The sequence below is a fragment of the Passer domesticus genome, chromosome 1, assembly GCF_036417665.1.
Source record: "Passer domesticus isolate bPasDom1 chromosome 1, bPasDom1.hap1, whole genome shotgun sequence".
Taxonomy (NCBI): domain Eukaryota; kingdom Metazoa; phylum Chordata; class Aves; order Passeriformes; family Passeridae; genus Passer; species Passer domesticus.
The window spans coordinates 137898897-137926181 of record NC_087474.1 but is presented as its reverse complement, the minus strand read 5'-3'; the positions used below and the strand labels follow the sequence as shown (position 1 = coordinate 137926181).

Here is a 27285-nt window from a genome sequence, read left to right as displayed (position 1 = left end):
GAGGGCGGCAGGACCCGCCCAGCCCTCAGATCCTCCCTCAGCCCGGCCCCGCCCTCGGCCCCGCCCTGAGCTCTGCACTCAGCCCCGCCCTCAGCCCCGCCCTGAGCTCTGCACTCGGCCCCGCCCTGAGCTCTGCACTCGGCCCCGCCCTCAGCCCCGCCCTGAGCTCTGCACTCGGCCCCGCCCTGAGCTCTGCACTCGGCCCCGCCCTCAGCCCCGCCCTGAGCTCTGCACTCGGCCCCGCCCTCAGCCCCGCCCGCCGCCGGCCCCGCCCCGCGCGGCCCGGAAGCGCTCGCGCGCGCGCGCCGGAAGCGCGTCCCCCGCGGCCCGGCCAAGATGGCGGCGGACGCCGCCACCGAGCTGCTGTTCCTGGACACGTTCAAGCACCAGAGCGCGGAGGTAAAACGGGGCTCGGGTCCGCCTCTCCTCTCCCTTTTCCTGGGCTGCTGCCGGCGCCCCCTTGCTCGCGCCGGGCCTCTCGGGAGTGCGGAAGCCCCGCTGGGGCGGGCCCCGGCGGCGGTCGGGCAGGAGCAGCGCGGGGCCGGTGCCCTCAAGGGGCGGCTGCCGCCTCCTTCCCGCTCGCCTGACGCGGAGCCTGGCTCCAGCCGCTGTCCTGGCAGCCCGAGGTGCTGCTGGCAGGGGGCGGAGCGCGGTGGGGAAGCAGCGGGGATTTGGAGGTGGCCGGGAGTGGAGGCGAGCGGAGAACAAAGAAGATAAGCGTGATTCGAGAAGGCGATATAATGGAAGAAGTCGAGTAGAGGGCCATGCCCTGGCGCTTGTGAGATTCCTGATGCTCTTGTGTAGCTGATGATGATGAGGAGGGGTATTTGTGTGTTTGTGAGGTATTCCCTTGGATTTATTCGCTTTACACAAAAGGCGTATGTCAAGCTTTTTTGGCAGTGGTAGATCGTGCAGATATTGCACTTTGAGGGTGTTGGGATCCTGAGCATCTTGGAAACTGCTGGTCTGGCAGCAGATGTGTCTGGGGCTGAGCCCGATGTGCTGCTCAGGGAGGAGGAGTGGGACTGTTAGGGGAAAGTGATTGTGTACTGTAACATGACAAAGACATTTCAAATTCATAGAATAACTGGACTCTGTTCTTGGATAGGCATTAGGGAAAGAAAATGGAGTATTTTGAGCTCGTGCTGCAATGAAATGCAATTGCAAAGTTGTTCAGGAGTCTTCTAGCTGTGTGGAGCAGCTAGCCCTAAATATGGTTTTAATTCCACTGTTTAAAACAGTGTTAGGTGGGGAGTGCTGCCCAGTGCTGTTCCCCTGGGCAGAAACAGTAGGCATTCTTATTCCTCTCCAGGACCCTCTGTTCTCTTGTTGAACATTTTTAATATTTTAAAATCATTTACTGTCACTGCCATTCCAGTGGCATTGTCCAAACCTGAAGCTTAGGTATTTCATGTGTTTCTTGAAAGCCTTAGAACAAAGCTAATTCTTCTGCTTTGTGGATTGTGAGTGTTGCACTGGAACTTGCAGTTCTTGAAAAGTACTGCTGTGTTTTTGAATGGAATTATTTCTTTGGCTTAGCTATGCAGTTTGACTGCTGTTGGGTAGTTCTGATGTAGGGGCTTTTTAAATGTTTTGTAGGAGAAGTGAATTCACTTGCAGTTTTGGTGATGTTGGTGCATGGCTGTCAGGGCAGGATCCAGTGTTGTTCAGAGAGGAATTTGGCTTTATTTGGGTGGAGCTGCTGGGGATGAAGCTCCCCAGAGCAGCCCCTGCTCCAGAAATCTGAGTCTCTGCATGACTCATGTTTTTTAGAGGCACAGATGAGCTCCCACAGCCCTCACTCCATGCAGGCTGCACTCGCCCTGTTCCTGTGTCTGTGCTCCCTGTCCTAGCAGGATTCCTTTGGTTCCACCATCCAGCCTCCAACACATCAGCCCACAGGCCAGGCTCTTGTATTGTGTGCTAAAAAATGTCTGCATCGATTTTTTAGAAGACAGCAACACATGCCTAAAAGCATCTCTTAAAAGCTGCTTTGAAAAGCCCACTTGTTCTGTCTCATTGCTTACTAGCTTTCTAAAAATTTCAGTACTTGCTTTCTGCTGGTTTCATTTGCTTTCTGATTGTAGTGAAGGAGACAAATTTTGACTGCAGATCAACTTGTTTTTTAATTTTAATTTTTTTAGTTGTGTTAATAGACAGATCAGTGGCTTGGGTTCTTTTCCTATCAGTCTGCTAATTCAGCTTGCTAATTGGAAATGTGATTCTGAGCTTCTTTTAAAAAAGTCTTTATATGTTTACAATTGAACATGAAGTTACATATGTGTACTGTTTTATGAGCAAATATATGATAAAAATGATGGATAAATGTCATAAGATCTAATGCAGTGATTTTAGTGAGAGAAGACATCCAGCATTAATTATTTAGTAGCTGCTACATAGAAAGTTATCAAACTCATTCACAGTGAGTTTGATAACTTCCTAGTTTGCTCAAACATCTTTTTGGAGAGTGGAAGAATTCTTTATACTTGCTGTTTCTGTGTGCTAAACAGAAATGGTATTTGCTAAAGGTGTTCAGGTGTTGCAAAATTGGAAAGATAAAGATCATATGAAAATTTTGTACAGATTTTTGTACTTACTCTTATAAGTCAGATGTACTGAATTACAGTGTCATAATTTTTATAACTATATTTGAAATATGAAATTTGCTAATGTTTAGAATTACATCACGCATACTTTCTGTCTGGAAAAAAACAACCTGTTACTGTTTAAAATCCTTGCAGATAAAGGTAATAAATGAAGTAGATAAATTAGTAACACTTTCTATGAAAAAATAGTGTCAAATATATCAGAAGTGCTGAGATTGTATTAAAAACTCTCTTTTTCTGTGTAACAGTGTTTATCAGTGTTTAGCATTTTACGGAATTGAATTTTATTATTAAGATTGCAGCATATTCTGTTAGTGTAGAACACAAGTACATTATGTTGTTTGTGTTTTACGTTTCCTAGACCTTGCTTCCTCTTTGTTTTGTAGCAGAGTACCAACATTGATGTGGTTCGTTTTCCATGCGTGGTTTACATCAATGAAGTCCGAGTCATTCCTCCAGGAGTGAGAGCTCACACAAGTTTGCCTGACAACAGGGCTTATGGGTGAGTGACAGATACCAGGGATCAGATTCAGGAAAAGCTTCCTCTTATCTTTTTGTTGAACTTTTGTCTCTCAATGGACCTTCCTACATAAAAATGTAAAATGTATTTATGTGTTTGCTGAAGTTGTAATTATTTTGGGGCGTTCCTTAAACAGTATAATGTTGTGGGTTTTTTCTCATTGGTAGTCCTGCTTACTCTGATAAAGAACTCATCTAATTTAATTTTACTTTCATTTTGTTCCTAGAGAGACTTCCCCCCATTCATTTCAACTGGACTTGTTTTTCAACAATGTCAGCAAACCAAGTGCCCCTGTTTTTGATCGGCTGGGAAGGTAAGTTCCTTCAACATTAGTGTGTGACTTCATTATCTACCTTTTCTTCCTGAAAATTTTTATAGTGTAGAGAATGTGCAATAGAAAATCCTGTATCTCCCATGACTTTCATATTTGGTTTGGATTTTGCTAGTTTGTGTTCTTATCCTTTTCCTCTGATCTGTGTAGAAGGACAGAGGTTTATGCTTAAAGCAAGAAAAATTTGTTATTTTTAGATTTACAGAGCCCATATATATTAATGAGAATATACAGAGAATTCTGTAGAAAGAAGTGATTTTTCTTTCTTGTATGTATTTGTTCAGTGTTTTATTGTTGGCTTGTGGGATTAGTATTGCCCTGTTTTACTTCTGCTTTATTTAATGACAAATTACTTTGTATCTTTCATTTAACAGCCTTGAATATGATGAAAACACTTCAATTATTTTCAGGCCCAATGCAAAGGTAATGCAGTGAGATTTAAACCTCTTCTTTCCCTGCATATCTGTCATTTAGGTGTAAATATGGTTTAATGTGGTGTGTTAGCACTGTAAATATGGTTTCATGTGGTGTGTAAAGTGTTCTTTGTTTCAAACCTTATCCTAAAACCTGCTTGTAGTTTAGATACTCTTTAGAGTTTTCTTGTGGTTTTTGTATTGTCTTTTGGTTTTTTGGTTGGTGGTTTTTGTTTTTTTTGTGTTAATAGGCTGTAGTAAAGGATCTATCTAGTCAATGTCTATATTGCAAGGAATTTAATGCTTTTAGAGAAAGATCATTTGTTGCAATGATTGATGTGTTTAACGTGTTCTCAGTTTTCAAAATGTTGGATGTTTTTTGGCTTTTGTGCAGATACTGATACAGTGATGCTAGAATAACTGTTTTGGAGTTGTCTTTAAATGCTTTTACTTTTTTTTTTTTTTTAAACCAACAGGTCAACACGGATGGATTGGTTCTTAGGGGGTGGTACAACTGTCTGACCTTGGCCATATATGGCTCAGTTGACAGGGTAATAACTCACGAGAGAGAGTCACCTCCTCCACCACCCCCGCCACCTCCACCTCCCCAGCAGCAGCCTGGATTGAAAAGGAATCCAAAACATGGTGAGTCTTGGGAGAAGACAGATTTTTTTTCTTCTGCAAATCAGTGTTACAGTGTCCCATCTGAAAAACAAATCTCCAATTCTTCCACATTTTAGATTACAGTGGCTTTAATTTTTCTTTATTGTGTCTTTAGTTTCATATTTTCTTCTAGATTTATATTGAATGATTTTAAGTAGGGTCTCATCCAGTGCTTTTATGAGAGTGGTTTATTTGATGTGTTGCTAGTTACTTTGGGTGGTAACAATGCACTTTTACTTGTGTGAAGTCATTACAATGTATATGATTGGAATATTAAACAAGTGATTAGAATAGTATTAAAATCATAAGAAAGTTTCACAGTCATAGTTAACTTTGCTCATGTGACTTGTGTAAAATACGTTACAGAAGAGTGCTCTGCACTGGCTTTAGAACAGCCATGAACAGAGTCCATGGTCAAATTTCTGCTTTAATTTTGATTTTAGATTTAAAATTAGAACTGTTGTTCAATGTATGGCTGGAAGACTGCAAAATTTGAATACTATGCTCAGTAAAAGACAGTTGTAAACTGTAAAAACCAATTGAGTTTGGTGAAAATGTGAACTTTTTTTTAAAGCAATTCAGATATTATTGATAGAGTATGAGTAGTGTCAAAACCAAAATTGGCAATTACTTATGTAAGTTTTAAATAAGTATTACGTAAAAAATCAATAGTGTTAATAAGGTTGTTTATTGACGTAGTTCTTGTTTACATCAAAAATTACTTCATCAAAAGTGACTTTAGAAAGTTGCCTCATGTAATGCAGAATATAGATAAAATAAAGGCTGGGCAATGGTGTTCCCCAGTCAAAAGTAGCCCTGAAACCCAAAAATGTTCTGCTTTTATTCCTGTGGTTTCATTAAATGCAAGTTTTTATTTTCCCAATAAATATAGTTGATGGAGAGAAAGAAGACCAATTCAATGGCAGTCCTCCAAGACCACAGCCCAGGGGACCAAGGACACCTCCAGGCCCTCCTCCTCCTGATGATGATGAGGATGAACCTATGCCAGTGTCAGGTAGATTGAGAAGAGGCTGTGTTTTATTTGCTGCACATCACTGCTTAGAGGAGGCAGAATTCTGTGTTCCTGCCCAGTGTGAAGTTTCTTATCTGCTGTTGCTTCTGCTGGACAGTTTCAGGAAAGGGATTTGGAGAAAAATAGGTTTTGGGTTTGTTAATTTTCATCATTTTTAAAGATAGTAGATTGAGAATGTTGGCTGTTAACCAATACACTGTTGAACGTGCTGCTCATGTTTTATATAAGTGTTCTGTTGATTCTGGTATCCATTGTCCTTCTGCATTATTCTGCAGCATCTGCCAAGTTACCCAGTCTTTGTATTGGTTAGAAGTGCCAAGAACTCTCCATATTCATAGTCTTGCTGAACTAAGTGATTGTGTTCAGTCAAATCACTACAATATTTTAAAGATGCTTTTTTTGCATCTCTAGTGTATGTGATGCAGAAACCTAAAACGTATCTACTGCCATTAAAGACAATATAATATTTCTAGAAATACATTAGCAAAAAAAAAAGAAGGTTGTGGAGAATCTCTTTTATTGGATGCAGGGGGATACATGGTGACAAAGGATGTGTAAAAGACTGAGGTAAGTTAATGACTTCTTTGCCTCAGTCTTTAGTAGGAAAAGCAGTTACTCTGCAGGTATCCTGGGCTGGAAGACAGATACAGGGAGCTGAATGAACCCTCAGTAATCAAGGAGGGAATAGTCAGGCCAAGTGTATGGGGCCAGATGGGATCTACTCATAGGGCCAGTCCTGTTTAATATCCTTGGATTTCGGAAAAGTGCTCTTATATCTGAAACTTTGTATCTGTTTTTAGTGGTTGGGGAAAAAGAAGATGATGTGGACCATAGGGAGGATTACTTTGAGCCGATTTCTCCTGACCGAACGTCCATTCATCAAGAAAGCCAGTATTCAGATGATGGAGAGGTAGAGGAAGATCAACCTGAGGAAGGGGAAGATGATGATGATGTGGATGTGGAGGAGGAGGAGGATGAGGACGATGATGACGATGATGATGATGATGGTCATACAGTAGAGAGTATTGCTGATGAGGAAGAAGAGGAGGAGGAGGAAGATGATGAAGATGAAGAAGAGGGTGAAGAGGAGGAAGAAGGCGATGGTAAGTTGTAGAGCTCAGAATAAAACCAGGTTTATGAAGTTTTGATGGCAGTACCTTCATGATGAGTATGTGCAAGGGAACTGAATATTTTTCCCTTTGTTATTGCCTTATTTGTGGTCCTGACATCTCTCAAGAGCAGTATCTTGCTGTGCAGTATTTATTCCTTTATAGTAAAACTTCCTGTAAAAGGAGGAAAATAGATACAGTTGTATAGGTGGGAATGAACATTCAATCTTGTTAAGTTTTGTTTAAAAATGTAGGAAAGCGGTGAAAGATTATTTCTTAAGTGAACCAAGTGAAGTTGTTTATATATTTGGTTGTCGTCTTCTTGTCTTAAATAAAGATCGCACCTATACTGATGCAAAAATTGCAGGCTAGAAGTTTTTTTATAGGTACAATCACAGGAAGAAAATTGGACAATGTGTATTCTAGTTAAACTTCTTTTAAATGACTCCATTATTACATAAAAAACCCCTGTCAAGAGGAGCTTTCACTCGTATCTTGACAGAGAAGGCTTTTTGTATGTTTGTGTGTGGTTGTTCTCTAGCCAGTAATATTTGTGTAAATGAATCACTACTTTGTATTTGGAAGATATTCTCTGCAGTTATGAACTGGTTTATTCATAACTGATTTGGTAACTTAATCTTTCTCGTTGTAGGAGATGATGGCTATGAGCAGATTTCAAGTGATGAAGATGTAATTGCTGATCTAGAACGTGAAACATTTAAGTATCCAAGCTTTGATATTGAATATACTCCTGAGGATCTGGCATCCGTGCCTCCTGTGACATATGAACCTTTTGAAAAGGAGCTTGGACCGCTTTTATACTTCAGCTGCCCTTACAAGACTGTATTTGAAAATGAAGTTGCTAAAATAAAGGACCAAGACCCAGAAAAAGAAAATTCAGGGGCAGTGGAAGGCTCAGTTAAATTAACTGAACTGTTGGAATTATATCAAGAGGAAAGGGGTGCAAAGTGGGTCACGGCATTAGAAGAAATTCCAAGTTTAATAGTTAAAGAATTGAGCTACCTGCTGGTGAAAGACACAAAGCAAGACTATATTACCCAGCTAGTAGACTGGACCCTGCAGGCTTTAAACCTTCAGGTGGCTCTCAAACAGCCCATTGCTTTGAATGTTCGACAGCTCAAAGCTGGGACAAAATTGGTGTCCTCGTTAGCAGAATGTGGGACTCAAGGAATAACGGCACTCTTGCAGGCAGGAGTTATTAATGTGTTGTTTGAACTGTTGTTTGCAGATCATGTATCATCATCCCTTAAACTTAATGCTTTTAAAGCTTTGGATAGTGTCATTAGTATGACTGAGGGAATGGAAATGTTTCTAAGAGGTGGCACAGATGTACATGAAAAAAGTGGTTATCAGAAACTCCTGGAACTCATACTGTTAGATCAGACTGTGCGAGTTGTTACAGCTGGTTCTGCAATTCTCCAGAAATGTCACTTCTACGAGATTCTGTCAGACATTAAAAAGGTGGTGGATCAGTTAGCAGAGAACACTCCTCCTCTTCCTAATCACACAGAGCCAGAACAGGACCAGGATGGACTTGAAAGAACCAACCAAGAATATGAAAATGATGTGGAGGCTCCTATGGATATGGATCATCTTTTGGAATCTTCTAATATAAGCGAAGGAGAGATGGAAAAACTTGTTAGTCTTCTTGAAGAGATCTTCCATTTGATGGAAACTGCTCCTCATACAATGATTCAGCCCCCTGTGAAATCTTTCCCAACCATGGCACGCATTACGGGCCCTCCAGAAAGGGATGATCCTTACCCTGTCCTCTTTAGGTACAGCAGTTGCAAATTCAGTTTCTAGAGTGTGTTTCCTCCAGCTTGATAGAAATATATTTCAGGGGTGACTTTGTTGAATAACACTTGGCTAGATATTTCACTTCATTCTTTTTTGGAAGATTCTAGATTGTGGATATGAAGTCTTTGAGAGTTTGATAAGTTAATGTGCCTGTTATTTTGTTGGCTTTTGATGAACCTAGAATGTACCTAGCCAGAAGTTAACATCTCCTTATTACTGGTAATGTGCTTGCCCTTCAGTTGCATTCATAGATGCTGACCAGTTATGCTAAGTGCTGTCCAGTTTGAAAATGGTTGTAAATCTGGAGTGTTTAATTTGCCATTTTGGAACATAACTGTGTGTATGGATAAAATAGGTCTGAAATTCCTCAGTGTGGATGTCAAGGTGGCAAGATGCAAACTGGCCTCAGATTCATGAAAAGGACGTGCAGTTGTGTCACTGTGCTCACTTTCACAGCACAGGCAGAGGAGCTGAGGCCTGCCTGCCTTCAGCCAGTTAAAACATCTCATGGGTTCTTGCTCTATTAACAGGTTTCTGTCTAGAAGGTACTTCTCTAAATACTGACAGATTTCTTTGGTAGCAGTGGTGTAGGTCATGACTGAATATAAGCATCTGTGTGCAGAGAGTTCAAAAATTACCTGCTAGATATGCTGTAACAGATTTTCTAGCACATTTAAAACATTGAATCTGCACTGATGAGGGTTCAGATGCAGCAAATTCAATAAAATAGTGTCCTGTTTTGTGTGTCAATATGGTTGAGGTTTTTTTTATTGTTTGGGTTTTTTTAATGGAGATCAGAATTTCAGTACTTATTTCTTGTAAATATTATAGCAATTACATTTTGTAAGGTTTAAATTTTGTACTACTTCATAATTAGTTATTATTTCTTGTAGTCTACAGAGCAATAAGTACTGAAGCTAGGAGGTACATAGTTTTATGTGCTGACAAATATTTGTAGCATTGCTGGTTATTTTCCTGATTTTGGTTTGGGTTTTTTTTTTCAGATATCTTCATAGTCACCATTTCTTGGAATGCATTACTTTGCTGCTGTCTCTTCCAGTGACGGGTGCACATCCAGGTGTGCTTCAGGCTATCCGAGATATATTGCGTTTCTTGGCACAGTCACAGAAGGGTCTTCTTTTCTTTATTTCTGAGCACGAAGCAACAAACTTGTTGGTTAGAGCACTTTGTCAGTTTTCTGATCCAGACCAAGAGGAAGGTCTGCAGTCAGATGGTGCCAACGAGGATACTTTTGCCCTGTGGCTCCTGCATTCAACACAGACATTACAGTGCATTTCGGAATTGTTCTGCCACTTCCAGCGGTGCACGGCCAGCGAGGAGACTGACCACTCAGATCTGCTGGGAACACTGCACAACCTTTACTTGATCACCTTTAACCCTGTAGGAAGATCTGCTGTGGCTCATGTATTCAGTCTGGAAAAAAATCTCCAAAGTCTTATTACTTTAATGGAGTACTATTCCAAAGAAGCTTTGGGGTAATGTATGCATTTATTTATTTCCTTTAGTTTTTTAATTTTAAAAGTATATTTTATAAATAATTCAGTAAATCTAAAATTATTTTCTTTTAGATCCTGATGTTTTTATTCAAAGCCAAAACGTTTTTTAAGTAGAAGCATATAATGCAAAATCAGGCCTGTCATTTGTAATCAAGTACTTAGTAACCCAAATCTGTGTAGGTCATCCACAAAGTTTTTGTAAAATATGTAGGGCAAACTTTTGATTATGTGAAAAAATTAGTAAGTAGGCGGTTTTTATTCAAGCATAAAATGTTGTCTGTGAAACAAGCAAAAGGTTTGACTGGGTATGAAGAGTACTGCACACTACTCTGGGATGGGAATCTCTCAATTCTTCAAGTTCTTGTAGATGTTAAATACAGTCGTTGTTTTCTCTGGACAGGCAGTTGTACTACTTTAGATAGAAGTGATTTTAAAATTATTTGTGAAACAGATAAAGTTACATAAAAATATTTGCATGCCACTTGACTGGATCTCATGGTTTGTTGATGCTGAAATGAAGATGTACAATGCAGCAAAAAATGTTCACTTGCCAAAAAACATAGGAGGAAATTGTTTGGGTTTCTTTCATTGGTAATTATATGGGGCAATCCTTGTTGAAGGTATAAGTTCTGTAGGTATATTTTTAGGGGTCAAATAATGAAAATCTAACAGCTATCCAATTGTGTTAGCTGAGATCTAAAGAAAAGCCTTGTTGTTGTTTCAGAGACTCAAAGTCTAAGAAGTCAGTTGCTTATAATTATGCCTGCATCCTTGTTTTGCTGGTGGTACAATCTTCCAGTGATGTTCAAATGCTGGAACAGCACTCAGCACCTCTGCTGAAGCTTTGTAAAGCAGATGAAAATAACACCAAGTTGCAAGGTACAGTATGTGTAATTATCAACTGAATTGTTTGAATGTACAGAAGAAATCTTTTATATGTGAATAATTGGTGCTTCACAGTTGTCTGGCTTGGACAATTAAATTACTTTTCCAGTTGCATCTGATTAGTTGAGTCACTGAGATAATGCACTTTTTTTTCCCTGTTAATGAGAGTTAAATAGGAAATATTTATAGTTAATTTTTTTTTTCAAGTAAAATAGCTACCATGAATTTTGGATAATTACAGGAAATTTGAAATTCTTCAAACTGTTTTGATAATAGGAGAGCAAATTTTTGTAGAAGTGCACTAAGTAGTCAGTGAGCTGAGTCTTATTTTTGTTTACTCTTGCTATTGCTGTGGTTTCACCCCCACTGGACACTGAGTACCACACCACTGTTGCTTACCCTACCTCCCACCCCCAGTGGGATTAGAAGGAGAATCAGGGAAAAACAAGTAAAACTTCCGGATTGAGATAAGAAGTTAAATATTTGAAAAAAGTAACATGTAATAGTACTAATAGTACTAATGATAACAACAGGAATAATTGTAATAAAAAGGAGAGAAGAGATAAAACCCAAGGAAACAAATGATGCACAGTGCAATTGCCCACCTGGTGATCAGTGCCCAGCCCCTCCCCATGCAGTGACCATCCCCTTCCAGGCAACTCTCCCAGTTTTCATACTGAACAGGACTTCCTATGGTGTGGAATATCCCTTTGGACAGTTTGGGTCTGGTCTCCTGGCTGTGCTCCCTCCCAGCTTCTTGTGCAGCTCCTCATTCACAGAGCATGAGACACTGGAAAGTTCTTGATTTAGGGAAAGCACTGACTTAGGGTTAGCAACAACCAAAACATCAGTGTGTTGCCAATGTTGTTCTCATGCTGAATCCAAAACACAGCACTGAACAGCAACTAGGAGGAAAACAAGCTCTATCCCATCTGGAGCCAGGACAGTGGTGTAGTCTGACAGAATCTTTACTACTAAATAATCCTGGGACTGTTCTAAGGCACCTAGGCCAGCTGACATGGAATAGTCCATGTTACCCTGTTGCGACATCTTTTGATGTCCAAGATGTGTCTTGGTGTCCTCCCAGCTTGTGTTGACTTACAGATCAGGCCTGGGACATGCAGAAAAATCCTGCTGAGGCTATTCTGACATCTGAACATTGAGACTCTGATGTCCAAAGTTGTGCTCTGTACTGGTTAACTGACTCATGTAGACATACCAATAACTTCTTCCAAAACTTAAATGCATGAAAGAAATCAGAATTCTTCAAAGTTTTAGTTTAAATCTCTCTTCTGTCATGCTCTTACTTTTGCTTCTCACCTGAACATCAGACTGCTTTATGAGAAGCAGGGCTAGTTTATTAAACCAAATCATGAAATTAGTCTGAGTCATCAATTTATATACACCTGATCTTCATGTTTCTGTAAATATTTTCAGGAGCAATGGTTTTTAAATCTTTAAATCTCTTATCCCAGGAACCTGGGACTTTCAGGTTATTCTAGACTAAGAGAGACTGATAATCTGTAAGGACTTCAAGCATGAGTGAGTGCAGGGCGGAGGTTGGCTCTATTTGGGCACTTAATAGAAGTTTTGTACTTTGTTTGTAATAACCTATTGTGTACATTAAGGGGAATGTGATTTGGTTCTTTTCTTTAGCTGACAGTGCCCCTTAGTGTCTTTTGTAAAAAATGATTTGATTACAGGTAATGCAGATAATGAGATGACAGTTGCCTTCAGGTTGACCTGAGCCAAATTTTGTCACTGTGCATAGTATATATTGCCTGTCCTGAAGTTCTGTTTTTGTTGATGCTTTTCAGCTGGCTACAGCTGCACTACGTGCCTCACAAATTTTGCACTTGGCTTTAGTGCCTATTGTGTAAATTTATTTATTGTGTAAGTATATTTTGATTGAAAAAGGTTTTATGATCATAAATTCACTGACTTAAGTATTTTTTTTTCCCCAGAGCTCAGCAAGTGGCTTGAACCCTTGAAAAATCTTAGATTTGAAATAAATTGTATTCCAAATCTTATTGAATATATCAAGCAGGTCAGTAAAATATAGGTAGATGCTTTTGCTTATGTTCTATAAGCTTAGACCTTTTGTAGTCTAATATTTTGTCTTAGATATGTACTAACATATTTAAAAATACATACTGTTATCCAAAAGAGATGTTTCTGTTAAAACTTATGATCTAGGCTGGGTCTTGCATGGTTTTATTTATTGAAACAAAATCTAAGGTAAATATATGATGCAAAGATCTAATTGTTTAAATCTTTTAGCTTCCTGTAAATCACAATGCAAATGTTGATGCTTTTTTTCTGTTTCTGCCTTATTTATGACTGCTTACCAAAAAGTGAAATAACGAAACTTAAATTTTGTGACATACTTATAGTAACCAAATACAGAATTTGAATACTAAGCAAGCAGTATGCTCATAAAGTCCTTCCTTGTAATACAGGCTCATTCCTTTTTTTTTCTTTTTCTTTTCCCCTAAAAGAATATTGACAGTTTGATGACTCCAGATGGAGTTGGTCTTCCCACTGCACTTCGTGTTCTCTGTCATATTGCATGTCCACCACCCATGGTAGAAGGTATGGCTGATGTACTTGTACCGGTTAAAGTACAAATTTTAGTTTCCTGAGTCTTCTGCTTAAACCTGGCTAAAGTGTGACTGTGATTGCCCAGGAGAAATTAGAAATACAGAAATGTTATTTCTTTCCTATACAGGTCAACAGAAAGACCTTAAATGGAATCTTGCAGTTATTCAGCTCTTCTCTTCTGAGGGAATGGACACCTTCATCCGGGTGTTGCAGAAGCTGAACAGCATCCTTATTCAGCCTTGGCGACTCCATGTCAACATGGGCACCACGCTGCACAGAGTCACCACTATTTCCATGGCCCGCTGTACACTGACTCTCCTTAAAACAATGCTGACAGAACTCCTGAGGGGTGGATCCTTTGAATTCAAGGACATGCGTGTTCCTGCAGCACTTGTTTCTTTACACATGCTCCTCTGCTCTATTCCTCTCTCAGGCCGCTTAGATAGTGATGAACAAAAAATCCAGAATGACATTGTTGATGTCTTACTGACTTTTACACAAGGTGTTAATGAAAAACTTACCATTTCTGAGGAAACTTTAGCGAACAATACTTGGTCTTTAATGCTGAAGGAAGTTCTCTCATCCATTTTGAGAATTCCTGAAGGCTTTTTCTCTGGACTTATACTGCTTTCAGAGTTGTTGCCTCTTCCACTGCCCATGCAGACTACTCAGGTATTACTTAGATGTATTTAAATAATTTTTATTATTTTTATATAATGCTTTGGCCGTTTTTGTAGTGGTGGAAAGAACAGATACATGAAAGGATGAATTAAAGTTGTAGTAAAGCATTTGGGCTCATACAGATTCTTTGTAGATAAGTCTTTTTCAGCAGAAACAAAATTGGTATTATTTGGAGCATTTTTCTTAAGCTACCAGTCATATGTTGTTCTTTTGTCCCTTGTGAGATTATCTAGACTTCTGTTCTGTTACTTAAGTGACTGTCTCTGAAGCTTTTAATTTAACTCTGAATGCTGGACTTGGTATATTAAGGCTTTTCTTTCTTTTGTCATGGATCTTGAATTTGTGATCTTTAATAAGTAAGCATAAAAGGTGTGTGACAATCCATGCTCCTGAAGGAGTACCTAATTTGCTGGCTCATGCCCTGTCATTTGCTGACAATGAAAATGGCATTCCATGTTTTTAATGAGGACAGTAGTTGTTGTTTGTCGTTGTTTATACATTGTGATAGAATTCAGGTTTTATAATAAAAATTGACAGGAAGAACCCTCCTGTCCTGTTCCTGCAGGTAATTGAAGCCCATGACATTGCAGTGGCACTCAACACCAGGAAGCTGTGGAGTATGCACCTCCACGTGCAGGCCAAGCTGATCCAGGAGATCGTTCGCTCTTTCTCCGGCTCGTCCTGCCAGCCCATTCAGCACATGTTGAGGCGCATTTGTGTTCAGCTGTGTGACTTGGCTTCACCTACTGCTCTCCTCATCATGAGGACAGTATTGGATCTAATTGTAGAAGACCTGCAAAGGTATTTTTGTTTTCTCTTGCAAAGATTTTGTTGATGAACTGTTAAATTCACCTTGTTTCTGCACAGTAGATTTACAGGAGGAAAATACTTTTGGAAATGTTATTCAGTATGGGCTGAACAAATTCTCATTCCAGTGCTGTATGCTGTGTTCTGATAATGCTTAAGGTTGCCAGAGAACCAGCTCATACCTCTAGGTTTTGATGTAGATATTTATGTTGCATGTTTATGGTAAGTATTTTAGGAAGACTTTCTTCAGGTTGGCTTTGCAAAGCCTCATCTCGCCTATAAAGTACTTTTTAAGGACCTGTATGGCACAAATAAGAAGAGTGGGACAGTAAATTTTGCTGTACTGGGATTATGTATGTGTATAGATGTTTGTAAACCAGTGGAAGTTGAATGATACAGGTTCAGAGGGTTTTGAAACCGAGTGCTCTTTCTTGAAAACATAATTATCCACTTAGATACTGTTTACATAACAGCATATATATCTTATACAATTAGATGCCTTACAGTATATTAAATGCACAGTAGATTAATTAATGATGTGACCAGAAGTTCTTTAGTGAAAATTGAGCAGTTTTCGAATAGTAAATGGAACTGTAAGTTTAAGTATGCAAACCAGGTGGATTTTTTTCTAAAATGCAGAATATGATTCCTGTGATGGTTTTTTTTATAGTTTCATAGATCACTTTAAACCAGCTTTTTCACAGTGCACTGATACCCTTTCAGCAACACAGAAGACAAGGAGAAACAGTACACTGGGCAGACCACTCGACTGCTTGCTTTATTGGATGCCCTGGCTTCACATAAAGCTTGTAAATTGGCTATTTTGCATCTTATCAATGGAACTACTAAAGGAGATGAAAAGTATGGAGAGGTTTTCCAGGAGCTCTTGGCTTTGATGCGATCAGCTGGGGACAATGTCACTCATCAACAGTGCTCTGAATATGTAACTTCCCTTTTGCAGTCCCTCTGTGATCAGGTATTTACTATATTTAATGCATAATGTGTGTTGAATATTGTAGGAGACAAATTAAATAAGGTTATTTCTTAAGTACCCCTCTTTTTCCAAAATTAAAAAAAAATAACATTGTTAATACACAAAAAAGTGTGCATGGTTGGCTACTTTGGCAATGTGCTGCTTTCTTGTTCTTGAATGTAAATTCCATTTTATGACATGTCTTCTGCATTCTGTGCACTGGTAGCTCATTAGAGACCAGAAACTGAATGTCAGAAAGATTTCCTGTCCCATCAGCTGAGAGAGGGATAACATTTCTCCATGTGGGCCACTGACAAAACTTGAGTTGTCACTGCTCACTTCTTACCTAGTTAAATAAATGTGTATCTCTTAGTGATCTAACTGAAACCTCTTGAAAATGTATTCCAAATATAAAGATATGTATGATATGCTGGTACTGTGAAACTCCTCCATTAAAAAAAGGAAAGTTACTAGAGCAAGGTAAGAAATGCTAGTTGAAAGTTGATTTGTAGACTGGCCCTGTAGTTTCTCATTAATGTGTGCACAGATTTGCCTGCCATTATTTGTCTGACAAAAGCATGTATTCATTTGATCTAATGCTTACTCAGTTACACAAAAGACATTTGGATGTTGTTGGTCAGTAGAGATAATCAGCCACTTGCATATTAACAAGATTTCTCTGTCCATACAAACTCAATGGGAAAATCAATCTTGTTTTATTTTATGTAAAATATGGAAGTGACAGAAGGTCCTAAACTTCATAGGTAGTGTCTGCAGCCTCTTAGTTTTCACAGAACCTTGGACTCAAAGCATATCTCAAATGGGAGGGGATCCATAAGGATCATCAAGTCTAACTCCTTGCCCTTCACAGGAATATCTAAAACTAAACCATCACTAAGAGTGTCATCCAGACGCTCTCTGAACTCTGACAGGCTTGGGGCCTAATCACTTCCCTGAGGACCCTTTTCCAGTGACTGACCAGCCTCTCAGTGAAGAACCTTTTCCTGATGTCCAACCTGAATGTCCCTTGGTGCAGCTTCATTCCATTTCCCTGTGTCCTGTCGCTGGTCGGCAGCGGGAGGGGAGCACCTGCCCCTCTGCTGCTCCCCTTGAGGCTGTTGTGGATTGCTGTGAGGTGATCCCTCAGCCTTCTCTTCTCCAGGCTGAACCAGCCAAGGAGCTTCAGCCTCTTTGACCAGTGTTTTGACATTGAGGAACACATTGACTCCCTAGGCAGGAACCTGTGTATGTTATCCAATGACTATTTGACTTTAATTTTAGCTCTGCTATGATATTTCAGAATTTGAAGCTTTTATGTTTTAGAAATAAATAATGGTTTGTAACCCTTAACAGAACTGAACAAAAGGGATACTCTAGGTTAGTATTTTGCTGGTCAATAATAACTGAAATACTGGAATAAGATGATAAAGGGATAGTGAAAGAACCCAGTGCTTCTGACTTTGTGTATGGTTTATATTTACTGCAGACATACAGAATGGATTTTTACTATATGTATAATAATTCTTTTAGGATATTGCACTTATTTTACCAAGTTCATCAGAAGGCTCTGTGTCTGAATTAGAGCAGCTTTCCAACTCCTTACCAAGCAAAGAGCTGATGCCCTTAATTTGTGACTGTCTGATGGAAACATTAACAAATTCTGAGAGCAGTTACAGTTGTCTGCTGACATGCATCCGAACAATGATGTTCCTTACAGAGCATGACTATGGCTTCTACCACTTGAAGAGGTATGGTATTTTAGGATATCACTGACAGCTTAAAATTGTTTAAAAACTGTAGTGTGAAATAATTTTTTACACATTTAGTAGAAAATGTTGAGGATAAAGCATCTAAGCTTTTGTTTCTCTTTGGGGCTTCAGTGTTTTACTCACTATTTTGGTCTTCCTTCATACTCTGAATAATTTCTGCAGTATGCATACAGAAGCACTTAGTTTCAAGAAGGAGACAAAGCATTGGAAACATGTTTGTACACTCTGTTTCCCCACTCCAAGGCTGGAGGATTAGAGTGAGATGTAGTGCTCTTGTTCTTTCCCTTTTGAGACACTCAAAGAGCTCTCATCTGGAACACTGGAGAACTGTCTGTAATTCCTCTATTTTTAGGGGATTCAGTTTGCACTTCCCCCAGTGTTCTGACCTCCAGACAATTAAGGCTTTAGAAATGAGTTGTTTTTTTCCAAGCTATTTTTGTTCACTCGCTTTGAACAGAATATATACACTTATTGGACAACATGTTGTTTTGACACTCGATTCTTTGTCCTGTATTTGGACCTGTTTCTGTTTGCTGGAGTGCAGAGGCAAAAAGGTGAGGTTTACAGAGAGAAAAAAGAGCCTTGTCAATCTAAGGTTGTTCAAAACACTTTAAGTCATGGATGTAAGAAGCCATATAGCCACCAATAAAAAATAAGCAAGTTACAGATGCTGTTTTTGCATCTTAGTGATGCTGGATCCCGTGTGTCCAGCTGTCAGCTTCAGTGCACAGCCTTGCTATTTCTCTTTGTGTTCCCTTTACAGTTTGTTTTCTGCAGTTAGGCATCAGGGGATGGTGTGAAGTTGTAGCTGCAAGCATGATCCTGCTTCATATATAAGGTCCTTTTGTAAGCACATATTCCTGTACTTCAGTCCCTTTTCTGCCAAAGATGAAATTGTAATTTCTTGAATGTTTTGGAGATGGTATATATAGCTGTATATGTGCACTCTGAAATATCTGCAGACAGTACTGGTGAAAACAGGAGTCTAGTACAGAGAAAATAATGAAGCTCCAGTTTTGTAATCAAGGCTGAACTTAATAATTGTAAAATTTGCCAGGTTTATTTTGCATATATGCCATTTTCTTCTACCCAGTTATGGTGGAATGGTCACAATGTATGTGCTAATAAAGTATTTTCTCTCTTTTTGGTTTGAAAACAGCTCTCTAAGAAAACACAGCAATGCTCTGTACACTGTATTAAAGCGAGTAATAACTAGTTTCAGCAAAGACACGGGTGAACTGGCCTCTTCATTTTTGGATTTTATGCGACAGATTCTAAACTCTGATACACTGGTAAGTGAATATGTACTGAATGCTTAAACTCAGCTGCATTTCCTGGAAATCTGCAGTGTTCCTAATGCTCAGGAACAATTATTTCAGAAAGCAGTTGATTCTGCAGATTGCTGGGGGAGGCTTTTCCATCAGTAATGTTAGTGCCATCTTTAGTTTTTAATAAATCTGTGAAAGCTGGGCAAGGATTTATGTTTAGTAAGTAAGAGAGGTTTTCAGTAGGAAGAAAGGCATATGGGTTCATACTGATTTCCTAAGTGAATAGTATGCTGTGGTGTCCCAGTTTTAGATTCACAGCATCCTGTTAGATGTGTAGTATAGAAAGAACTATAAAATCTGTGATACAGACCTCATCTAGTGCAGGAAAGGCTTGCGTTCATCTTGATGCAGTATATAAACTTGCTTTGTTAAAATAATTTACATCATATGTTTTTAAATCAAGAGAACTCATTTTGCTGTATTTGCTCTAATGTGTGTTTGAATTCAAAGGGGTTTGCAATCCAGAAGTACTGAACATTCATGAGAACTTACTCTCCAACTGTCAAATATTTCAGGGATGTTGTGGAGATGATGGAAGCCTTATGGAAACAGATGGATCCCATTCAGGAAGAACGCTGGGTCTTACCACTGCAGAGTTAAAACATCTACTGCAGAACAAAGAAGAAACCCCAGAAAGCCTGCTTCTTGATCTGGAGAAACATGTTATGGTAAAAGAATTCAAATAATCAAGTTGATGTTGCAGTTTTCTGTTAGCCCAGGCAGCTAACGGTGTCATGGAAGGCAGCACATGCCTAGAAGCAAAGGGTGCAGGGTAGTGGTGAAGCAGATTGTTAATGTAATAAACAGCAGGAACCTCAGCTTAGCAGTGGCTTGATGTTACTGGTAAGTGGAATTAATACTGGGAGCTGGATATTGTTGAATGTTTTCATCAGAGGCCTGAACCATGGATACCTTTTCAGTGAATTTGTGAATGCCAGTAGGATGGGGGGAGTGACTAACCTGACATACAGCAAAGCCTCAGTCCAGAGAGACCCCAATAAATGCTTTAGGATTGATTTAGCAGAAAGTTTGTGTGATTCATGAGGAAAAATGCAATCTGCAGTGAAAGCAGGATAATCCCGTGCCTTGTTGCAGGCTGGGCTGACAAGGGCCAGGTGGTTGTGTTGGTTGATGGGTTAAATGTGGGCCAGCAGTGAAAGGTCACTAGAAGCAGGTGAATGTGTGTGTTCTCAGCCATCCTGGAAGGAGTGTGGTCAGCACATCCAGGAGCCTTGTTGTCTCCCACCATGGGAGGCTGCTGAGCTCTCATGTGAGGGTTCACTGTGACCAGCTTTGCCCTCTCACCAGGTCTAGAGAGGCCAAGGTGGTCAGGGACCTATAGCACATATGCTAGAGAGAGAGGAGGAAGAAGCTGGCCTTGTTTAGCCTGGTGAAGAGGGCTCAGGAGCTGTTTCAGAGTTTGCCACAGCTGTTTGGGAAGATAGTAACAAAGATGGTGGAATCAAACTTCTCTTGGCAATTCCAGATGATAAATCAAGGGGCAATGCCCTCCACAGATTGTGGCTGCAGAGGTCCAGGTTGACATTAGGAAAAAAGAAAATCAATTGCTGAGAGAGAAGCGAAGCACTGAACAGGTCAGTGGGGCTGTGGGCTCTGTGTCACTGGAGCTGTTTTTAGACATGACTGGATCAAGTTATGGCTGATGTGGCCTGGCTTTGCTTCCAGCAGTGATGGTGGAGAATGGACTAGAGGACATGCAGAATTCAATGCATCCAACTTTTCTGTGATTATAATTGCAAGCTTAACTCCGATATTCAAATCTGATTCTGTGTAACTGATGGCAGCCATGCAGTAGGCTAATTTAAGAGTCCATGAAACAGCTGCTCCACAGCCTGTGGATCACAAATGCCTTTCAAGTGCTATATTCCCTCCTGTCTCTTCCCTGGCTGCCTACATCTTTTAGCTAAGAAATTAAAAGCCACAATTGTTTTGTATGAGGAACAGCAGACACAGGACATCGAAATGCTTTAACAGAGAGCTTCTTCAATAAAACCTGGGGCAGTGTTTTCCTTGAGACTATTATAAAGACATTGCATCAGTTGGGAATGGAACCTAGAATGTGCATGTGGTGACATGGTATGTTTAATACCACACCTAGGAGCTTTCTGCTGTGGTTTGTGTACTCAGGTGTCTTGGTTTCACTGTTTATGGCTGGGTGGACTGTTGCATAGTACCTCCCCCTTTTTTAATAAATCAGCAAAACATTATTCCTTCTCTGCAGAGGGGAAAAAATTCTGACTTGTTCTGTGTTGACATAGGATCGTTCTAAGGAAGATGATGGCCTCGAATCCTTACTGGACAACATTGTTGGAGTAAGGCAGATGTTGGAATCAGCGGGTGATTCTTGTCCACTGAGTGACCAAGATGTTGAGCCTACTCTTTCTGCACCAGACTCTCTTCAGAACTTGTTTAACAACAGGTAAAATGGTTGAGTGTGTCAGCAGTCTACCTGTGATTTATTTGAGAAAATTGAGTAATTTATACATTTGTATAAGTATATTAAAATTTATACATATATTTTAAGTATATTAAAAACAGAATCTAGCACTGTTGTCATTACTACCCATGAGTCCCAATGTATTTGATATCATGTGAGTATCAAGGGTAGGGCAGCAATGTTCACCCCAAGTCCTGTGGTGCTGTTGGTTGTGGTTCATAACCAGACAGGCCTTTGGCCTTGTTTCGTTGTAGGACTACGTATGTGTTGGCAGATGTGATGGATGACCAGCTGAAGTCCATGTGGTTCTCACCCTTTCAGGCTGAAGAAATAGACACTGACCTGGATATGGTAAAAGGCTTCATTAATGTATCTGAAGTGGATTTTAAAATGAGGGTTAATGTGAACCCTCACATTAACAATAGTTACAATACAATAGTAGCATCTGAAGTTCATATGGCCAAATGGTTTGTTTTCCTGAGCTCACCTTCCTAACTTGAACTAGTTAGAAATGTTGGCATTTGTTAAAGGGGTTATCAAATGCCTTCAGATTGACTTGGAAGCTGCTACAAAATTGGGATCTTTTGCAGTACCTTAGGGAAACAGTTGCTGTGTCAGTCCCAAACTGCTTTTGCACTGCTGTTGAGGCTTTTCGTTTGTATTAAATGTAGTTTGTATTAAATGTAGAAAAGAATGTGATTTAGTTTCTTCTCCTTGCTTGTCTTCTGTCATTGCATGAATATCCACAAGAGCCTGATAGCTTCACTTTTTTTATTTAAATGCTTGCTCTGATGTGACAGAAGGGGGAAACATGGGAGCAGTAAATGAAACCTGCACAAAAGCTTTTCACAGTTTTTGACACTTTTGTAATCTAAACTTTAACACTAATAGTGAAAAATACAGTAGCGTTCCTGTTGTTTTAGAACTGAGGAACTGGCAGTGTGTTAATTTCTTGTGTGAGAAATAATCAGTTTCTGTTGAATTTGTTGCCTTAATTCTTTTTTAGTTTTGCTCTTTTAATTTACAGGCAAAGATGGTTATGTTTTAATTTCTTAGGCAAAACTAAAACTGCATAAAAATGACATTAATAAATTTATAGAGCTGTATCTTAAGCAAGAGAATTGTTCCACTGTGGGTCATTAAGTGACAAGACAGATGTTCATATTTCAGAGTTACTTATGCTCTTCACTCCTTTTGTGTTCAGATCTGTCAAGATAATTTTGCTGCAGCTCTACTTAATTTTTTGTTTTATTACTGCTGCTAGTTTTTTTCTTTTTTGGAAGTGCCAGTAATGATTGCTTTGATTAAACTCTCTCTTTGAAGGTAAAAGTTGACTTAATTGAACTGTCAGAGAAGGGCTGCAGTGACTTTGACTTGCAAGCTGAATTGGAGAGGTCATTTTTGTCAGAACCATCATCTCCTGGACGCACAAAAACCACAAAAGGGTTCAAGCTTGGCAAGCACAAGCATGAAACCTTCATAACTTCAAGGTAAAATGAGTTTAATGAGTTAACAGAGTCTTCAGCATTGATTTGTATATTGTCAAAATGTCAGATACCTTTCAAATTGCATCTCCAGTATGGAGAATGCCTGACCATCAGTAGTACAGTGTTACATTAGCTAACTAAATCATGGTTTGTCATGACAGTGGGAAATCTGAGTACATAGAGCCTGCAAAGAGAGCTCATGTTGTGCCACCACCCAGAGGAAGAGGAAGGGGAGGATTTGGACAAGGAATTCGACCACACGACATCTTCCGTCAGAGGAAACAGAACACGAGCAGGCCACCCTCCATGCATGTGGATGATTTTGTTGCTGCAGAGAGCAAAGAAGTGGTTGCTCCAGATGGGATACCACCAGCCAAAAGGCCACCAAAAGTGTCACAGAAGATTTCTTCACGTGGTGGGTTCTCAGGGAATCGTGGAGCACGAGGAGGTTTTCACAGTCAGAACAGGTTCTTTACACCACCTGCTTCAAAAGGTATGTTGGTTCCTGTATTAGAAATGGAGTAAATGCATGCTAAAATTGCTTCAGTAATACTAACCCAATTTCCTAGCAGTTCATCGTCCCCGGTGTGAGATCTTCCTGAAGCAGAGTTGTTGCAATGAGTTGTTTAGCACCAGGAAAGTTTCTCTTGAAGGTGAGAGCCTCCAAAGCTGTACAACTGAAACAGGGCTGTGAATTCCCATGCTGCCTTTCTGCCTCTCTTTTACAAAAGGAGTCAGCTGTTTCAGCAACTCTTGGAGTGCTTCCCTGCCTTTTATGACATGGTAGTTTCTGAAATCCAGCACCACAGTACATATCTGGGTTTAAATGGGGCTTTGGAATAAAAGGATAGAAGATCCTGACAAGAATAAGATGCAATTTTCAGTGAACCTGGAGACTGTGACCTACAGAGTGTTAAATTTCTTTCATATATAGTCAAGATTGCATTCCTTTTCTTTCCGTCCCATAATTAGGGCAAGTCCTTGCAAAGTAAAAACAGAAAATACTTCATAAAGTTATAAATACTAGGATGTATTTCACCACAAAATCTGAAAGTATAAGAGTCCGTCTTAATAGGCTAGATAATGTGAATTCTTTTCAGCTTGAGTCTTTGCCTGATAAATAGATCTGTTCCCTGATTCTGTGCAGAGCAGAGTAACTTGAAGTCTACAAGTTGGAATACTGCCGGTATGTTGATACAGAGTATACTTATCTGTTAGAATTGTGTAAGTGTGTTACCACCCTGAGTGTTGCGAAGATTGAAATGGAAAACAACCCAAACGCAGTGATGTTTGCTCAACAGCGTGTTGTTTTTTCTCTCCCTATCTAGGAAATTACAGTCGTCGTGAAGGTGCTCGAGGCTCAAGTTGGAGTGCACAGAGTACGCCCAGGGGAACCTACAATGACAGTAGAGGTGGTCAAAGCAATTTTAACAGGGGTCCACTGCCACCACTGAGACCATTAAGTTCAGCAGGTACATGGTATTCATATGGGCATCGAACTATAGAGAAATCCTTGAATTTCATTTTTGCTTTACAAATGAAACCATGCAAGGATGCTGCAGACACCTTGAAATTCAGCAAATGTTTTAAGCATATATGAACAGTTGTCAGTGAGACTGTGTCAAATACGTGCTTTCGTACGAGCTGCCCTGTAACCCATAAAACTTGCTGAATTGAACACTTGATCGCAGAATCTTAATTTTGCACTCAGACTTTTGCCATTCGATTGTCTTCGTACCTCCATGGTAATCATAGCGCAATTAAAGCAGCAATGCTTGCCTAAAAGAAAAGTGAAAATTAAAAGGAGGAAACAGACGCTGTTTGTATCTCATCCTGGTTTTGTTTCTTACGCTTTCTCAGCAGCTACTCCGCCTAGGGCTTTTTTTTTTTTTTTTCCAACTGAGTATACTTTTCTTTGCTTTAAGGCTACCGACCGAGTCCTCGCGATCGTGCTTCCAGAGGCCGTGGAGGAATTGGACCGTCTTGGACAAGTGCTAATAGTAGTAGCAGTGGTGGCTCAAGAGGGAAATTTGTTAGTGGAGGCAGTGGAAGAGGTCGTCATGTACGTTCCTTCACACGATAAAATAAGACCCAGTGGTGGAACAGCTCAACCTTGTGGACTTCTGTGAAGATGACAAAGCAAGCAGCGTCACTAACGGACCAATTCAGAGTTTCTGGTATCTGGAGGACACCAAGAGAATATTTTTGTCTGAAGAAAAAGCTTTTGTTTGATACAAGAATTGAAATTTCAATAAAATCCAAGACTTTTTGTGTACAATTGTAAAGTTTTTGTTCCTTTTGAAAGAATGTTTCAATTTTTTTGTGGATTTCAATAGACAATACTCAGTAAAGCACCTCTTTGAGTTAAGACTTGAAGGACTTCTTAAATATTCTTTGTGCCAAAAGAAAGGTGCAAATGTTTTGTGTGTGACTTATTACTGCAAGAAAATTAAAATATGTATGTAAGGCAATTCTGTTTTTTTTTTTTTCTCTCAGGTTTAGAGCCATTAGCCCTTTTTTCTTTTGTTATTTTGTTAGCCAGTCTGGGTTATTAACGAATGAGGTGTGTCTGCCAGCAGGTGAAGTAGCCAATGATAGAAGAATAACTGAAAGTAATGAATCTGTTAAAGTACACAAATGTAAATGTAATTTATGTAGGTTTTGTTGGACATCTTAGGAAATGAGATTAGAAACTTCTAAGTCCCACACCAGGTAAAAATTAAAAAAAAACTGTCCTAACTTAAGGGAGAATAAGTCCACATTCCATCACGTACTTTACAACTCCAGCTTATGCATTAGGAGCACAGGAGTTATTTCACTGGAAAGCAGCATATACTTTCAGCTATAAAGCAAATACTCACACCCTTAGAGTACCTGGAGTTAATTTGTTCCCTGCCTCTCCTCTGCCTAACGTAGTTGAGGAGAGGGCAGAGACACAGGTGCATAACCTGAGCCAGCATGTAGTCAGGTAGTGATGTTAAACCTGGTCTGTAAAGAACTGGAGTTTTGTTCCTGTGAATAGACTGAGACACAGTGCAAAGAGAAAAAGGACGAGTAGGAATTAATACAGAAATGTCACTACTTGATTAAATTCTGAATTTATTTTCATATTGAATCAGTGAAGTAAGGTTTTATGTGTTTTCATTCCTTTGGGCTCCATGGGTTTCATAGAATTAACAGCTTTTTCAATAGCCATTGCATTTTTGGACAGGGTGGAGTGTGGGACTCTAAAAGCCACATGCAATATTTGCAAATGAGCTCCACTGTGAGACTTCGTTTGATTTTCACTTATGCTTGGTCTGTTGACATTACAGAAGTGCTGTAGAGTGGTCTTACTCTACTTAAATACTGCCCATATCGTGTTTCAAGTGTTTCTAAAGTATGGTAATATTTAAATTGAAATGATTTTACCTTTATACTGCCTGACTAAATTAAGTAGGTTTTTCATTTGATACACGGAAGGCCCCTTTTCTATTTTTCCTGCATGGAGACTCTGAGACTGTCCCACTGCTTGGGAGGTGATTGCATAACCTATGAAAGTGAGAAACATCCATGAATTGACTGATGGCACCTGCGAGGAACTATCGGTTCTTAAAGGGTTTAACCTTATTTAAAATAACATGGACAAATTTGGATTGGAAGCCAAACAATTTTCTGAATAGTAAAATAAGAGGAAGATGTAATTTTACTAATAATGACTAAAATGGGAGGAGCTTTCACAGACATTGCTGTCATTAATGCTATTTTTTTAAGGAGCACTGCATAAATATTTTTAAAGCTGAGTTGCTCCTTTATACCATGTCTTTAAGGTGGTTTTATTTTTTTAGAAATGTTACTGTTTTCAAAACTAGCAGGGATATAAATAATTTGTTTTGTCAGGGAATTTGAAATTAAAAGTAAAGTGTCAACCATGGAATAAATATGTAAATATTCAGTACTGGTTCTTCAGAGTTTAAAATATACAGCATGCCACATTAGTAATTTTCAAACTAGCAGGAAATAAAGGGTTGGTTACATTGGTGTACAAAAGCTGTGTAAATTTAAACTTGAAAAAATAAGTGTGTGTATATCATGTTTTTTGTTTTGTTTTGCCTTTTTTACTAATGAATTTAGTTCTGTGACCCTTCATTACAAAGTGGTTCCTTTCATGGATAAAATCAGCATGAAATAATGCTGTTTAAAACTCAGGTGTTACTTGGTTTGCTTTTTAAAATGGGATTGCTACCATGAGTAAATAACACTTCAAAGAAGTGTTCAATTTTGCTTTTGATACTCTGGCTAAA

General features: G+C 39.4%; 1 protein-coding gene across 2 annotated transcripts; it reads left to right on the top strand.

The window, feature by feature from the left end:
* The first annotated feature begins 262 nt into the window (after nucleotides 1-262).
* Nucleotides 263-27252, top strand: VIRMA (vir like m6A methyltransferase associated). Of its 2 annotated transcripts, XM_064391737.1 has the most exons (25): nucleotides 263-399; nucleotides 2993-3108; nucleotides 3353-3439; nucleotides 3832-3880; nucleotides 4347-4515; nucleotides 5426-5548; nucleotides 6367-6669; nucleotides 7328-8474; nucleotides 9501-9992; nucleotides 10738-10892; nucleotides 12863-12945; nucleotides 13397-13490; nucleotides 13627-14171; nucleotides 14746-14981; nucleotides 15711-15963; nucleotides 17491-17708; nucleotides 18889-19021; nucleotides 19573-19725; nucleotides 21337-21497; nucleotides 21770-21866; nucleotides 22839-23005; nucleotides 23164-23495; nucleotides 23575-23655; nucleotides 24331-24474; nucleotides 24928-27252. In XM_064391737.1, exons 1-25 carry the CDS (start codon nucleotides 337-339, stop codon nucleotides 25083-25085), a joined length of 5559 nt encoding a protein of 1852 aa, XP_064247807.1. In that variant the 5' UTR covers nucleotides 263-336; the 3' UTR covers nucleotides 25086-27252. The 2 variants fall into 2 exon arrangements, with proteins under 2 accessions (XP_064247807.1, XP_064247813.1); XM_064391743.1 differs by lacking the exon at nucleotides 23575-23655.
* Nucleotides 27253-27285: the final 33 nt, after the last annotated feature.